This window comes from Lissotriton helveticus, chromosome 7 (assembly GCF_964261635.1).
Source record: "Lissotriton helveticus chromosome 7, aLisHel1.1, whole genome shotgun sequence".
NCBI lineage: Eukaryota > Metazoa > Chordata > Amphibia > Caudata > Salamandridae > Lissotriton > Lissotriton helveticus.
In genome coordinates, this window is record NC_136068.1 from 1,003,175,129 (window position 1) to 1,003,191,429 (window position 16,301).

General features: G+C 42.8%; 1 protein-coding gene across 4 annotated transcripts in view; it reads left to right on the forward strand.

The window, feature by feature from the left end:
- The window catches only part of GRIA1 (glutamate ionotropic receptor AMPA type subunit 1), a 559,324-nt gene that overhangs the window by 498,349 nt on the left and 44,674 nt on the right, over positions 1-16,301 (forward strand). For all 4 annotated transcript variants that reach the window (XM_078653641.1, XM_078653640.1, XM_078653642.1 and 1 more), the window contains exon 12: positions 8,679-8,877. In XM_078653641.1, coding sequence (XP_078509767.1) covers positions 8,679-8,877 — 199 coding nt within the window. The remainder of the gene's footprint in view (positions 1-8,678; positions 8,878-16,301) is intronic.

Genomic DNA, 16,301 nt, shown 5'->3' on the forward strand with positions numbered 1-16,301 from the left:
AGAGGACACTCTGTCACAGCAGTTTGTTATTTATAGTACACTCTCTGACAGTGCTTTGTAATAAAGAACACACTCCTTCACAGTTGTTTGTTATTTATACTACAATCTCTGGCACTGCTTTGTGATAAAGAAGATACTCCTTGAAAGTGATTTGTTATTTATCGTACACTCTCTGACAGAACTCTGTAATGAAGAGGACACTCTTTCACTGCAGTTTGTTATTTATAGTACACTCTCTGATAGTGCTTTGTAATAAGGAGGACACTCCTTCACAGTGCTTCGTTATTTATAGTTCACTGTCAGTGCTTTGTAACAAAAAGACCACTTCTTCACAGTGGTTTGTTAATTATAGTACACTCTCTGACAGAGCGCTGAAATAAAGAGGAAACTCCTTCACAGTAGTTTCTTATTTATAGTACACTCTCTAGCAGTGCTCTGTAATAAATAAAATACTCCTTGACAGTTGTTTGTTATTTATAGTACACTATGACAGTGCTTTGTGATAAAGAGCCAAACTCCTTAGGAGATTTTTTGTCATTTATTGAACACTCTTGCAGTGCTTTGTATTAAAGAGGACACTTTCTTGACAGGAGATTGTTGTTTCAAGTAAACTCTTGTCAGTGGTATGTGACGAAGAGGGCGCTCCCTAATACTGTTTTATTTATTTATTTATTTATAGGGCATTCCCCGATAGTATTTTGATATTCATAATGAATTCCCCGATAGTTTGTGATTTATCTGACACTCTTTGGCAGTGCTTTATTATTTACAGGCCACCAACAGGCTGTGTTTTGTTACTTATAGGACACAAATGACAGTGCTACGATGTTTATAAGATTCTCCCTTGTTTTGTTATTTATATTCTCCTAGGACACTGTCTGACAGCTCTTTCCTGTTAATATAACACTCAGTTTCTTTTGATAAAAGCCACTGACTGGCTGAGATTGTTTTCACTGGGATTTTCTGGCAGGGATCTCAGTGAGTGGCACAGTCCCTGATACTGCTTTCTACGTTATCTGGCACTCCCTATTTGTTCTTTGTTATATATAGGGCATTTCTTTGCAGTGTTTTATTATTTGTAGACACTTTCATATTTATAGGATCCTCCCTGACAGTGCTTTGCAATGTCAAAAACAAACAAAAAAGGGAGGAAAGAGGTTTCCAAGAAATAGAATCTACCTCCTGTTCGACTATTTATAAACAATGGGATTCTATCTTCTATATCGTGGTTTTTCTTAGTTTTTAGTTATTTTGTTAATAGGTGAAAAAATTGTTATGAAGAAAGCAGGCTCTTCTCTAAAGATGTTCAGAGAGAAGCACTATGTGTTTTTAAATACCCCTCACACACTATGAATCCCATAGTGTCATGCTTCATCATAGAGGTCTTCCCGTCCCTCTACGGGGCGGGCGTGCTATGACCTACAACTATGTGGGAGCACTTTTTTGTTATGACAAGACTATGTGTGTGATGAATTTTGTGAGAGTGATAGGGAAAGTGAGGATGCTAAAAAAGGTTTTAAAATGTCCTGGCTAGTAGAAAAAATACACTTTATTCAGTTCCCTAGCTGGAAACCTTAAAAAGGGGAAAGAGATAAGCGGGGGTAATTCTTACTCCCTACTTGGTCGACATGTTTCGAACGCAGTCCCCACTGCGTTTCTCATCAGGACCTTAATACGATCCCTACTACACTCTACACGTATGAGGTGGATATGTAGTATGCCTAATATCGCACGGAAACTGACCGCAAAAATAGGCTGGCAGTGCTGACCGCAAAATTGTGCCGGCCAGTCTTTAGTAGCTTGGGGTAAATTGCCCCTCAAAAAATACCAAATTGGTACCGGTGGAGGAAGAGAATAGACAAAAAACACATCAATATACAACCAAATGGTTGTGTTCTGTTTAACACATCATCATAGTGTGGATACTTTCCGCAACATCTTAATCCAAAAGCAATTTTCTTAGTGATATATTTTCTTAGTAATATATTTTTCTCTGTCTTGGCCGTAAATACCGCCATTTTATAGTTGAGGAGCACTTTCCTTGGTTGAACAGACTGTATCACGAAGATCAAACATTTAAGCACAGGCCGACATGCATTCACACTCGCACTCACAATGTTATGGTACTTCTGTGTCATGTAGAATCATAAAGTACAGGATTTGCGTTTAAATTTAAAATTAAATAGGATACATACACATTTTCTCTAGCTTTTATGCCACATGAGCGAGCATCGGGGAAAACAAGGGGTTCCTTTTACGAATGAATATTTTTCATTCTAGAATGAAAATAGAAATAAAACAACATGGCATGTGAAGTTGTTTTTTTAAAAGACTTATTTACTGTGGGCATTCTGCCCGGGCTTTAGAGACTTCGGCAAGAGTCTCACTTACGTGATAGCAGGAAAACCTTTGCCTGCATCATACCTCCGTGCTGCTCCGTGGGTGATTTTTGGCTTACTGAGGATCCGCTATTTATCCCCCATTTAATTGCATTTGCCGCCTCATTAGTTACTCGAAATGCAAAGCACCTGTGTACTGCCTCACCCAGAACTGTATTCCCTTCAGGAAACTAGTCGCAAGCAGGAGACATAGGCTTTCCCTACTTCTCGACTGGCTGGACTTCTAGGTCTTAGCCTGCGTTACCAACCTCCACCTATCAACTAGACCGGAAACAAAATTGGCCGCTCTTGATGGAAACATTGTTTATGCCTATCTAACTCACTTCCCGTCGTTGTATAAAGAAATCCAGAAGCGATTCGTTTCGCATGTTTATAAAGAAAGAAGTTTATTGTCGTTGCACAGAACGCTCCGTGCTGAGTTTTACCATGGCTGCTCATATTTGTGCAACTCTTCGATGTTTATGAGCTTTTGACACATGCAATTGTTATCGCAGCAGAGGACCTCGTCCCGTATGTCTATGTTGCTGCTTCTCTTACGCTGTCGCTCATTTTCTCTTTTGTTCACACCTCTCTGATGGTTCAAAGTAAAGCGCTTGCCTTCTCCACATAAAACCGATAGTGTTTATATTTGGTTTTAAAAAACGGACAAAAGTTGTTTTTTGCAAGTAAGAGGTATTTTCTACATTTACAAAGTCTTTTGTACGCTGCTTATTCCAGTATGGAGGGCTCCCTAGCATGGATTTCTTTTGGCAGATTTATGCTCATGATCAGTTTGGGGGTGGAACCATGTACATGATGCATCTTTTTTCTTGGAGTCATGATAGTTTGTATTGTTCTTTCAACTTGTTCCAAAAGGTTATTCATGCACTGTACTTATTAAAAATTGTCCTTGCACAACATTCGATTTTCTGGCAAACTTTATTTCTTCTATGGTTCTTGTTCGCTGGTGTACCTGAAAATGCGTTTAGGGCATAGGACCTTTCATTGTCATCCGATCATGGTGCGTATTCTTTTGATAAGAACGCAGGTAGACAATGATGTAAACATTTCCGGCACATTGATTGGTCCTGAGTTGGTTAAGACCAAATGTTCATTTCAGTTGCTGTGGTACAGAACTTGGCGATTGTATATGCAAAGCTTGGACATTGCCGCACATACTTACAGCTGACTCCATGGAATCTAGTCATTGAGACCCTTCTCATTTGTCCTGAGTCGATGTATCCATCGTTGTTCCTTTTCAAAAAGGTTATTTTCGTTAGCCAATTGCTCTATCTCTGTCCAATAGATATCACTGGGATTGTGTCCCATTTCCAGGAGGTGTGCCGCCATTTTGGTTGTACTTCTTTTACATTTTATGTTAATTTTGTGCTCGCCTATTCTCAATTTGACTGCACTGGTGGTAATGCCGATATATTCCATAAGACACGGGCATCTGATTAAATATACCACACTGGTGGAGTTACATGTGGTAAACTTCCTCTGCTCCCATTAACTTCCATTCTGGAATTTGATTTCTTTGCTCTTGGCTGTCAGGGGGCAGACTTTGCATTTCCCGCAGGGATGGTGGCCTTGTACATTGTTAATTGCAGTAGATAGGAGTGGTGTGGCTCACTGGTTAGAGGCCGCAGACCCGGAAGCAGAGAACGGCCCGGGACCAGGGTTCAATTCCCGACGTGGCTGGGTCGTGGACCAGGGTCAGCGGACTCGATAATTCTCGCCTCGGCAGCCAAGACAGAGAAAAATATATCACTAAGAAAATATATCACTAAGAAAATTGCTTTTGGATTAAGAAGTTGCGGGAAGTATCCACACTATGATGATGTGTTAAACAGAACACAACCATTTGGTTGTATATTTATGCGTTTTTTGTCTCTTCTCTTCCTCCACAGGTACCAATTTGGTATTTTTTGAGGGGCAATTTACCTCAAGCCCTTAAGACTGGCCGGCACAATTTTGCGGTCAGCACTGGCCAGCCTATATTTGCGGTCAGTTTCCGTGCGATATTAGGCATACTACATATCCACCTCATACGTGTAGAGTGTACTAGGGATCGTATTACGGTCCTGATGAGAAACGCAGTGGGGACTGCGTTCGAAACATGTCGACGAAGTAGGGAGTAAGAATTACCCCGGCTTATCTCTTCCCCCTTTTTAAGGTTTCCTGCTAGGGAACTGAATAAGGTGTATTTTTTCTACTAGCCAGGACATTTTAAAACTTTTTTAGCACCCTCACTTTCCCTATCACTCTCACAAAATTCATCACACACATAGTCTTGTCATAACAAAAAAGTGCTCCCACTTAGTCGTAGGTCGTAGCACGCCCCGCCCCGTAGAGGGACGGGAAGACCCCTATGATGAAGCATGACACTATGGGATTCATAGTGTGTGAGGGGTATTTTAAAAACACATAGTGCTTCTCTCTGAACATCTTTAGAGAAGAGCCTGCTTTCTTCATAACAATTTTTTCACCTATTAAGAAAATAACTAAAAACTAAGAAAAACACGATATAGAAGATAGAATCTCAGTGCTTTTTAATGAACAGTGTATTTAGCAAGAGTACTTGCCCTCTCCCTATCAAACAGGGCTTGTGCAGCAATCACTAATAACTACATGGAGGGTTCAATGATCAGCAACAGGTAGGTGACGTCTGCTGAGAATAAATGTGCATGCTGGGCCCCAAACACAAAGAGATTGTTATGAATAGGTGTGCTTTAGTCTTGTAGATCTCCTGCCTTATTCAAGCAAGCCAGGTAAGTCACAATCATCGGCCATTTCTCCAGGAAGCTGGAGCCACTGGAAGTCAATTTTTGAAGGTCCACTGCCTTTTGTGTCATTCTCCTTAGCTCACCCCGGTTTATGCCAGCAGATAGTGTAAGTAGAGAGAGAGAGAGAGAGAGAGAGAGAGAGAGAGAGGATGAGATCAAGGCTGCTTTGAACATTTTTGGCAGGGCTGAATTTGTCTATGCCCTCCGGTCACAGCAAAACCTTTATGCATCGGACACTGTGTCTCCAAGCAGCTAAAATGGAGATTATTCTCCTGGTCCTAGAGATACCACCATAGTTCCTTTCAACTGTGTGTCATCCAATGGTCATACCACTCCCACTCCCAAACACACCCCTATGAAACATCCAAATATTTAATGTTTTAATTTAGGTGCAGTATATATTGCACAATTATGGTCTAAGGGCATCAGAGCACTTTACAAGATTAGTCACTTTTAATGTATATTGAATTAATAAACAACTGTTGTTATGCGCATCTCAAAAGTAAAGAAACCGTGCCACCATGTGGCAGGCTTTCATACGTGCCAATGTTGACAAGTAAGTACTGGTGCCGAGCACATGAAACCAGCGGCTCAAATTAAGCACTGGTTTTTACTCAGAATAAAGTTGACATCAGAAGTTATGATTTCTACAGAAGTGTCTATGACAATTTGCCTCCTTCTAATCTCACCTCAAACAATGGACCATTTTGTCATAACTTCGCGCTTGGACTAGTTCGAGAGGGTGATATGAATAGGACACTCTCTGGTGGTTCTTTGTTATTTACTCTCCATTAACTTGCTGTTATTTACTATGCATATAACAATCCATGGCACAACTTTGTTATTTTCAGTCAACTCCTACCAGTGCTTCCTACCAGTGCTTAACTAATTACACTGCACTGCCTGGAAGCACTGTATAATGTATTAAACAAGTCCTAGCAGTAGTTCGTTATTTACAGGCACTCTCTGGGAATATTTTCGAGTGGGCTAGACACTTCCTGGAAGTGTCTTGTTATAAGCACATTGAATGATAGTGCTTTATTTGCTGCACACTTTCTAACAGCGCTTGACCGTTTCCAATGCACTGCCTAACAGCATTGCATAAGGTATGGAACAAGTCCTGGCAGTGCTTTGTTATTTCCCGTGCTTCCCTAGTTGTCCTTTGTTGTGAACAGGACACTCATTACCAGTGGTCTGTAGTTGACTCTTATCTATAGGACGAACCCTGGCATCTCTTCTCATTAATACAATACTTGCTTGCATATAATATGTGAATAAGACATGCCCCGGCTGTTATTTTAAGGACATTCTCGACTGTGCTTTGTTAAGAATGTGACACTACTCAGCAGTGCTTTGTTATAAGTAGAACACTGCTCTGCAGCGATGTGTTATTTACCAATCACTTCCAGCTGTTGCGTTGAGATTTTGAAGGACATTTCTTGACAGTGCTGTGCTTTTGGTTGGGCACTCCAGAAGAGTGTTTTGCTATTTTTGGACTCTCCGTGGCCTGCTTTGTTATGGAAAGCTGACTTCCTGCGGGTGCCTTATTTCATGCCCTGACTATTGCTGTGTTAGGAAGAGGTCACTTCCCAGCAGTGGTTTGTTGTTTGTAGATCGTGACCTGGTGCTGCTTTGTGGTTTTCAAGGACACTTTTTGGCACTTCTTTATTTTGGGGTGGGAACTCCATAAGAGCGTTTTGCTATTTTTGGACTCTCTTTGGCAGTGCTTTGTTATGAACAGCTAACTTCCCGAGAGTGCCTTGTTATTTCATGCCCTGGCAGGTCACTTCCCAGCAGTGGTTTAATGTTTAAAGACCGGGCCCTGGTGTTGATTTGTGATTTTCAAGGATATTTCTAAGCAGTGTTTTGTTTTGCATTGGCCACTTCATAAGAGGGGTTTGTTATTTTTGGAATGTGTGTGGCCTGCTTTGTTATGAACAGCTGACTTCCTGCGGGTGCCCTGTTTCATGCCCTGACTATGGCTTTGTTAGGAAGAGGTCACTTCCCAGCAGTGGTTTGTTTTGTATTGATTGATCGTGCTCAGGTGTTCCTTTGTCATTTTCAAGAGCACTTATTGGCAGTTGCTTTGTTTTTGCTAGGGGGCTCCATAAGAATGTTTTGCTATTTGTGGCAGTGCTTTGTTATGAACACCTGACTTCCTGCGAGTGCCTTGTTACGTCGTGCCCTGGCGATGCTTAGATGAAGAGGGCACTTCTCATCAGTGGATTGTTGTGTATAGATCGCGCTCTGGTGGTGCTTTGTGGGGAATAGGAGACCCCATGGAAATGTTTTTTATATATTCTTCTCTCTATGATCACGCAGCACTTTTGATGAATCGAACGCCCTAGACCATGATTCTCGTGACACTCCAGCAGTGATTTGATTTTTATTGGACACCCCTTGCTGGCTGACACAAGGAGACCTATGAAGGGAATGAAAGGTTTCATTTAAGCAATGTGACTGCAAGTTAGATCCAGACTCAGGGCGTAATAAATGTATTTGTTGATAAATAGATGGGTACAGGTGCTTTCAGCCAGGTATGGTGAGGTGTCTGTCGAATTTCACCAGGGATTTTTATGCACAGAGAAAAAACGCTCTCTCTGTCTGGAAACACTTAGAAATGTTGGTTATTTCACAGAATAATGTGCATTCTCTCACATTGCACCCCTACCAATCCGCATTCTTCCCCATTTCCTCTGCTCTTTAAGCCCTTCTCTTGCGACCTGCTCATCGTATAACATATTTTAGCATTATGTGCCAGCGTGATTGTTGGGAAATCTGACCCCTCCCCCCAATTTTACTGACCAAGCTACGCCTTGTCCAGGCTCCAAGAATAAATTATTACCCTGCAAGAGTCTATGGTGGGATCAGGGGTAATCTGAATATGAAAACCTTCCTGTGAACTAGGCCTGTTAGAAGATTTGTGTAATCCCTGTTTGTGTGCTCTGGTCTGCAGATCCCAGGCCTGTATGAGGACAAAGTCATATATAACCAGGATTGGAAGTAAGATGTATTCAGACTCAATTCAAAGACTGCATTCAGAGAATGTCCTTATGCTGCACCATACCTGCCAACTAAGACAGAAATGTCACAGTGTGAGGAGGGGACAATCCTTGGAGGGGCGTGGCTTTGTTCCGCCAAAGCACCTGAGAAGCACTTTTGCCCGCCCCCAATCACCCTCCTCCAAAACCAGAGAAGAAGCTTGCTGAGGCTGGTGCCGATGTCCTGGGGTGTTTTCATACACCTTAATGGACATCTGCAGTTCGCAGCCTCTGAAAACAGCTGGAATTCCACTGTTTACTGTGGGTTTCAGCTCGTTTTCCCTGCCACTGTGCGCTATCAGCTCCTCACTGGGTGACCATGTGAAGGGAGCTCATGTTGTGTGTCACACTGTGGCACTGTGTGAGTTGCCAGGGATGCTGCACAGTGCACTCATATTACTCACCTGATATTCCTGCTTTGCATGTCCCTATTTCAAGCCTAAATTTCACAATCTGTCTTTATCTCCCCTCAGGTCCCTCTCAGGGCGCATCGTTGGCGGCGTCTGGTGGTTCTTCACACTCATCATCATCTCTTCATACACAGCCAACCTGGCAGCTTTCCTGACGGTGGAGAGGATGGTGTCCCCTATCGAGAGTGCGGACGACCTGGCCAAGCAAACCGAGATTGCCTACGGGACGCTGGACTCTGGGTCCACCAAAGAGTTCTTCAGAGTAGGAGTCATTGTCCTATACTGCAATGTGTCTAGAAGAGGTGTCGAGGAACGTGTTTGAGGCCCACAAAAATCATGCAATAATGTGCCTGCTAAAATTAAGAGGGATGTCAAACATTTAATAATGTGTCTTTAAGAATTGAGAGGCCTAACTGTGTCCAATGATGTGCCTGTAAGAATAGAGGGCAATGATAGGCATCTTATAATGTGCCTTAAGACTTGAGAGTCATGACAAGTGCCCAGTAATGTCTGTGTGATACATGAACGTCATGACAAATGTCTTTAGTGTGTCTGGAAGGGAATCATAATGTATCTGCCTTTAAGCAAGGGCCACAACACATGCGCCAACAGGTGCCTGGGACAATAGTTGTCCCACAGTGTCTGTAAAAAGCAAGAGACGCAAGTGTATGAAATGAGGAACATGAAAAAGGGGCAGTAGTGTGTGTGTAAGTAATGAGGACCACGGCAAATGTCTAGTACGTTTTCTGGGAGAAGCAAAGACCATAACTTGTGTGCCTTCACAAAATGGTGGCCACAGCAAGTGTTCAATAATATATCTAAAGCAAGGACTACAACAAGTGGCAATAGTGTGTAAGATGCAGAGACACAAGTGTCCACTAATTTCTCTATAAGAAGCAAGAATCAGGGCATCCAGAGATGTGGTGTATGAATGGATCAAAACACAAATCAAGTGGCCAAAAGTGAGTCTGAAAGAAGTGAGGCAGAAGACAAGTGACTAGTAGCTTTTCCTGAGAATGAAAGGCCGTGGCTAGTGTCCAAGCGTGGTTCTGGGAGATTGCAGCCACACTAAAGGGATATGCTGTAAGACCCACTGGCCCGCTGAGCATATGACTCGCTGTTCTACCTGACAAATGTTGTACTACACCATAATCTGTTGGTTTAGTTTTATGGGCCTTTAGATCAGCTCTGATCAGTTCAGCTCACAGTTCCATAAGCAAGGCTGCGATGCACCTTTGTCTATTCATTTTTTTTATTTCTCTCTACTCTCCGTTTCTGCCCTATTTCTCCCATCACCCTGTTCCCTCTTGATCCACTGTCTTTTCCATTGCACGAATTTCTTCAAGCTTTGCCTCCATTAGCTTTTTCTCAGTTTTATTCCATTTCGTTCTATTCGTGATGGTTCTCCACATATTGCCCCCCCTCCGTCCTTCTGTAATGCATTTGCATGGCAAAACAATGCCTGCAAAAGCTTGCTTTTTCTGCAAAAATAATGCCCTTCTGTAGGTCATGTGCTCCTGCCTGCCAGACATGGTTGTGCCAGAGAGACTACGACATTGCTGTTTATGGCGGCTAGGAGGGTCAGTGCTAAGCCAGATATTGGTTGCCATAAATGACATCGCCGTGCCACAGCTGAGCCGTTCCACAATGCGCTACTCTAAGATTCAGTGGGCCTCATTTATGAGAAATGACGCATCGCTGCGTGAAAGCAGCGATGCGTCACTTCTCATATGCGTCATATTTATAATATGAAGCATCATGTCGCAAGGAGTTACAGATACGTCAGTATTTCTGACGTATCTGTAGGCGCAAAAGTGACGCATTGCTGGAGTGTGTCACAAAAGTGACGCAACTCCAGCAATGTGTACTTTCACATGGGCAAGTCCCATGTTGTTAGTGCCTGCATCAGTCTTATGCCTGCCATGAAGCAAGCGTAAGATTTTGACGCATTAGCGGCCAAGAAATGGCGCAGTGAAATCTTATAGATTTCACTGCGTCACTTCCATGACCCTTTCTTGCGTCAAAACGCCCCCCCTTGCATACATTATACCTGACGCAGGTATAATGTGACGTGGGGGTTTACAAAGTGACGCATCTACCTAGATGCGTCACTTTGTAAATATGGCGCAACAAGGCACATTTATTACACCACTGGTGCGTCACAAAAAGTGACGCAGCGTAAAAGTGACGCCCAGCCTCATAAATGAGGCCCAGTTTGTTTAGGGCATTTAACATGCTTCTGAGTTTGTAGCTTTGCTGAATTTACAGCTGTTAAAATAGTAAAGTGATGTTTCCTCTGAGTGATTGATAGGGTGGCATCCTCCCCCCAGGTCATTATGGACACTATATCAAATCCTGGACGTTTGCTCAAGAACCTTTTTCATTCTGTCTGTTGTAGTATTTTTCTGCTTCCATTGAACTAATGAGACTAACACACCTGAACACAGTGATTTGTGGGTGAAAGGTTCTGGAGCGGAGACAGTGTCCGTAATGACCTGGAGTATGTTGGTCACTGTAGTAACAGGTGATGGTTACACAGAGAAATTAAGGATAACCTAAGAGGTGCCGAAGACTGTCTAAACGGAAAATGATTAACAACTATTGGAAGACTAGCCATCAAAAGATATGGGCTGAAGAATAAAGAGACTAGGTCATTTTCTTTTCCAGAATGTTGCCTCTGGGGGAGTCATTCACCCTTCAAGGGTGACTTTCAGGTGCCAAACTACCTAGCTCTCCTGACTTACCAGAGGATGGGCCTTGACTATCTGATAGACCAAGCTACCTTAGAATATAATGTGACATCTTTAAAGTCCTGCCTCTTGAGTGCCTTTTTCAGGTTTCATGACATGCTCACACAAGAGACAGCGCGCGCTTTTGTAATGTCCTGGAGGTCACACATAAATTCCTTCCTTCTAAATTTTTATATTCATTTCTCCATTTTTATAGTACTGAATTCCTGATTTAAGAACTTAAAGCCCAGAAAAAATATAATAACTTTTTTAGCTTATATAATTGATGTGTTGATAAGTTGTCATTGTAGAGCCCGGAGGGCCCCCTCACAAAAGGAAAACACTGGGCCTGATTTACAACGAATTAACGCAGCACGGTGCCACCAACCATTTGGCTGCGCCATGCTGCATTAATTCCAAAGCACAAGGATGCATCATACCTACAAGGATATGACGGATCCCTTTTCTCTCCCCTGCGCTGTTGCACAATTAGCTCCCGTGCTCCAACGCAGGCATCCTTGCACCATGGTACAAGGAGGCCTGCGTCACGGGGATCATTGTTAATGTGCAGGAAGGTACATAAACAATCTGAAATGGCTTTTTCAACTTCCATATGTGCTGCATTAGCACACATTGAACTTGCAAAAAGTCATTTTTTTAATGATTGTTTATGTGCAGGAAGGGACACCTTCTTGCATATAAACAATCATAGGTGATTTTTTCGTTCTATGTGTGCTGTAGAATGCAGCACGCATAGAAAGAGGAAAAAAACTGGAGAAATGAATACATTTTTGTCCTCGATGCACCTCCCTATGCTTCTGCTTGGGACGCGTAGCATTCAGACACATTTCCAGGTTTATGATTTCTCGAAAATCTGGAAAAGTGTCAGGTTCCGTGGGAACACCCACAGCAACATCCATGGAATGCTTTTTTCACGCAAACTGCTGCGTGTAAAGGGGCTGTATTTACAAGAACAGGAAAAGTCGTGCAGGGTGGCTTTTGCTGTCCTTGTAAATACGGGGCAGCAAAATGTGCCACCGGTGGGTCACTAAAGGTGACACACCAGTGGCGCAAGAGGCTTGTAAATAAGCCCCACTGAATCGTCTGAGGCAAACAGTCAGCAATTAGCCATCTGCATCACCAAATTCTGGGAATTATGCAGATGACCTGATGTGTTGGCATTTTTGGGTGTACTCAATGTAAATGATAAAGAGCACCTCTAGTGTCTCTTTCTGTAGATCTTTGTTGGGCATTTTGGGGATGGGCACATCTATGAAAATGAAGGAAGACTACATTGAACCACACGATGTGTACAAATCCTGTAGTAAGATCCCTAAGTGTGTCTGATAGCATCTTTACATGCTTCCACATGGAAAACATATCTTATTGAGGAATGTCTCTATTGCTGAAATGATCAACTAATGTTTGTCTGTGAGTCTTCATTCAGCCATCAATAAGATGACTGACTGTCACAGAATGACTGACCTACCTCTATAGACCGCATTTGTTGGTGCGCTTTAGCCAATGAGAAAACTGCTATGGTGGGAACGCTGTGTAAGTAACCCTTCTATTTATGTGGTGTCACCAGCCCAAATATACTTAATCATCAAAAATATTATAGTAAGACACTCTGTGAGGAACATAACTCCGATCATTATGAGTAACAGAATGGCATTCTATAATTTTGCGGTGCGGGAAACTGTAGGTCGGGGATGTCACACATAGATTCATAAAGACTACCTCCAGGATGGATTTTGAGGCTATTCATGTGATATTAATTCATTTTCAGTTAGTGTAAGTGAGAAATCTGGACTGGATCCGGACCGCTTCATCTATGTTCAGCACACATCTGTTGAGGGATAACTCTTGAAAAATGTTTGACATGACATACAAAGTCCACAATCCACAGAGTTAGTGGGCATGAGAGAGAAGTTGATTTAATATTTTTCTAAAAAGGTTTTACATGAAATGTCCCCTTGGAAGGTTCTTGGAATGCACAACACTGAATGTTGCATTGGCAATAGGGCCAGATTCTTGCCAGATGTTCTGGATATTCATGCAACATTCATTTACATACAGAATTCATAATATATCCAATGGCTGTCATGGCAGTCTGTCATGGATCTTGCCCTCCTTGAAAACCCTTGCTCTACAGTGTCAAGGGACCCAATACACAAAGGCATTTTCTTCTGTAAACGCATGTTTAAGGATGGAATTGGCTCAATTTACAACTGATAGGCATTTACAAACGGGTGCGTAGCTGCTGTAAATCTATTTACTCCTGTGGAATTTTTCAACACAACTGCATACAATAACGCAAGGGTAACTGACCTACAAGACATGGGGAGATGGGAGATCAAACGTGGTTTCCTGTGAGTGCACTGTATGCACACATCAGTCTGTGAGATTTCTCAAATTCTCTTCGACCCTTAACCATCCTTGAAAGGGTCAGAGTGTTGCTCCTAGTAAATCCCTTTCCACTGAGTGAAGGCAAATGAAGCACTCACAATTTCGTGGGTTTGTAAGGGAAGAAGTTTCTCTTCAGGGTTCTCGTTGTGGTGAGATAAAAAATGGTGGAATTGAACATCGGGTGCCTTTCCTCAATACAAAATTGTTCTATGTGAACAACATGGAGTTGGGGAAAATAGCAATATCTAAGAAAGTTGCATGACTGTCCCAATAGTATGCCTAGGAAACTGTGACTGATGCAGCTTTACAGCTGCCACACTATGTGGGTTATTGAATTGGGAAAATTCTCAAACCTGGCCCCATGCACTGGCCTTTACAACGAAGGCTGATTCACATAGGCATTTACACCAAAGGCTTTATCGCGCAGGCGTCTTTCAAACGCAAGCCTTTACAGCACAGAATTTTACAACAAATATGCCTTTATTGCCCATGCCTTTACTACGAAATTCATAATAAACTCATGAATGGTACAGGCATATTCGTTTTAAAAGCACTTTAAATTCATGGGCTCCGTTTCCCGAGCGTCGCGTTTGAGATTCACTGTAAATAACGAGGGAGATTGTATTTTTTAAAACCGTAATATACAAAGTACAATGTGGCGACTGGCCCAGGTGAATATTTATACTGGTAAAAAGACTTTTTTTTATAGTTTATACCAATTGCACTGTCTAAGTTAGGAATTATATGCCGTCTACTCGGGGATAGATCGCCATGAAGAGATGATGTGAACTCACCCATAAAATCTAAACTTCACAAAAACAAAATCACATTTATTGCATCTGCTTGGTAAAATCAACTGAAAGTTCTGAAATCAAAGCTCGGTGAAAGGAGACCACGGAATGCTAAATATTTGCGTGCAGCAAACGAATGAACTCTTGGCAAGCTGAGAAATAACAGAACAAAGGGGCTCATTATGATGGTGGGCGGACTTGGTCCGTCCGCCACCATAGCAATGTTTGGGACCACCCGCCAGACATGCGGCAGTCCCAACAGGGCTATTATGAGGCGCCCACCATACTGGCAGGCGCATCCTGGGCCTTTATCATTGCGGGCGGTGCTGCTGGCTGCAGCACTCTCCACAATGATAAAGGTGCATGCACCGCATTTCCCTGCACCACGTGGCAGGCACCATGCGGTGCCTGCCACTTGGTGAATGGAAATGAAGAAGGGTACAATGGGTACCCCTCAGTGCAGCGATTCAACCTCCATACAAGGAGGGCCCGCAACAAGCCCCCAAAGCCAATCCCCGCCTGCCTTTCCATGTCGGCATCTCCGCCATGGAAAGTCCTCCTACAACCCACATCCTAATATGACGGACAGTGCTTGATAGGCACTACCACCATATTAGTGGCCCTGATCCGCCCACCAGGCAATTGGTGCAATTGCCACCGGTGGAAAAGCGATGGACGGACTTTCTGTCTGACGCGGTACCCACTGCCATCCTAATTTGGCCATGGGTAAATCACCTAGTGATGGCGGAAGGACCGCCACCCCGGCGGTGGTGGTCCTTCTGCCATCATAATGAGCCCCAAGGTTTGGTTGCAGATATGAGCCAATTAAAGTGACAGTACTGCAAAGAACATACAGTAAAGTCAAATGCGATGGTCAGTGAAAGGAGTCCACGACTTTGGAAAACTTTTAGCATGCATATGCCTTTACCAAGCAAGCCTTAACAATAGCATTTTCATTGTAAAGGTGTGTGGGCTAGAGGCATATGTGTGGAAACTGTTTTCAACATAAAGACATGTGTACTGAAGATGCATGCTTGTAATGACAGCGTTATTCCAGCATACAAACCTTTTACTGATGCACAGTTAGAATTTCATTGTGACTCATGCAGGGTGGCTGTAGTTTCTGCATATATGCCATTGAAAATCAGGCTCCATGTTTAGATTCTGCATGTGTACAGTAGCATCTAAGCTGGTTAATTCCAGTACCACACATTTGCTTATTCATTTATCCCGGGTACATTTGTGTCGATTATATGGGTGTACCTTTTGATTCGCAAATCCTCCAGCATGACAAAGTCACCCGCATTTCCCTCAAATGCCATGCTTCTTTTATAGGTTGGTTAAAAACTGGTTTATAAAAAATATTCAGCTCATAACAAACTGCTTTCTACCTCCTCTCAGTATCGTAGGTATGGAATTATAGATGGGTAACAGTGAATTAGGGGGAAGCCTTTCACTAAGGGGTTCTTTGACATCAAATAGACACCATGAGCAAACCTCTTGTTGTCTATGGTGTCACTCAGAACCCCGAGGTGAAAAACATCCCCCTAATACTTTTACCCATCTATAATTTTTTTGTTCTGTATGGCCTCCAAAATCCTCCGGCCCTGCTTCAACTGCTACGCAGTGGCAGCGGAGTAGTGGTGGAGTCATACATAGTATGGCTTCTGTTATATATCCCTTTTCCAAAGGTTTTTTTAAAAACTTACCTGTCATACTTGACAACAAGAGCTGCATCGATAGGCTCCCAGGGAGAC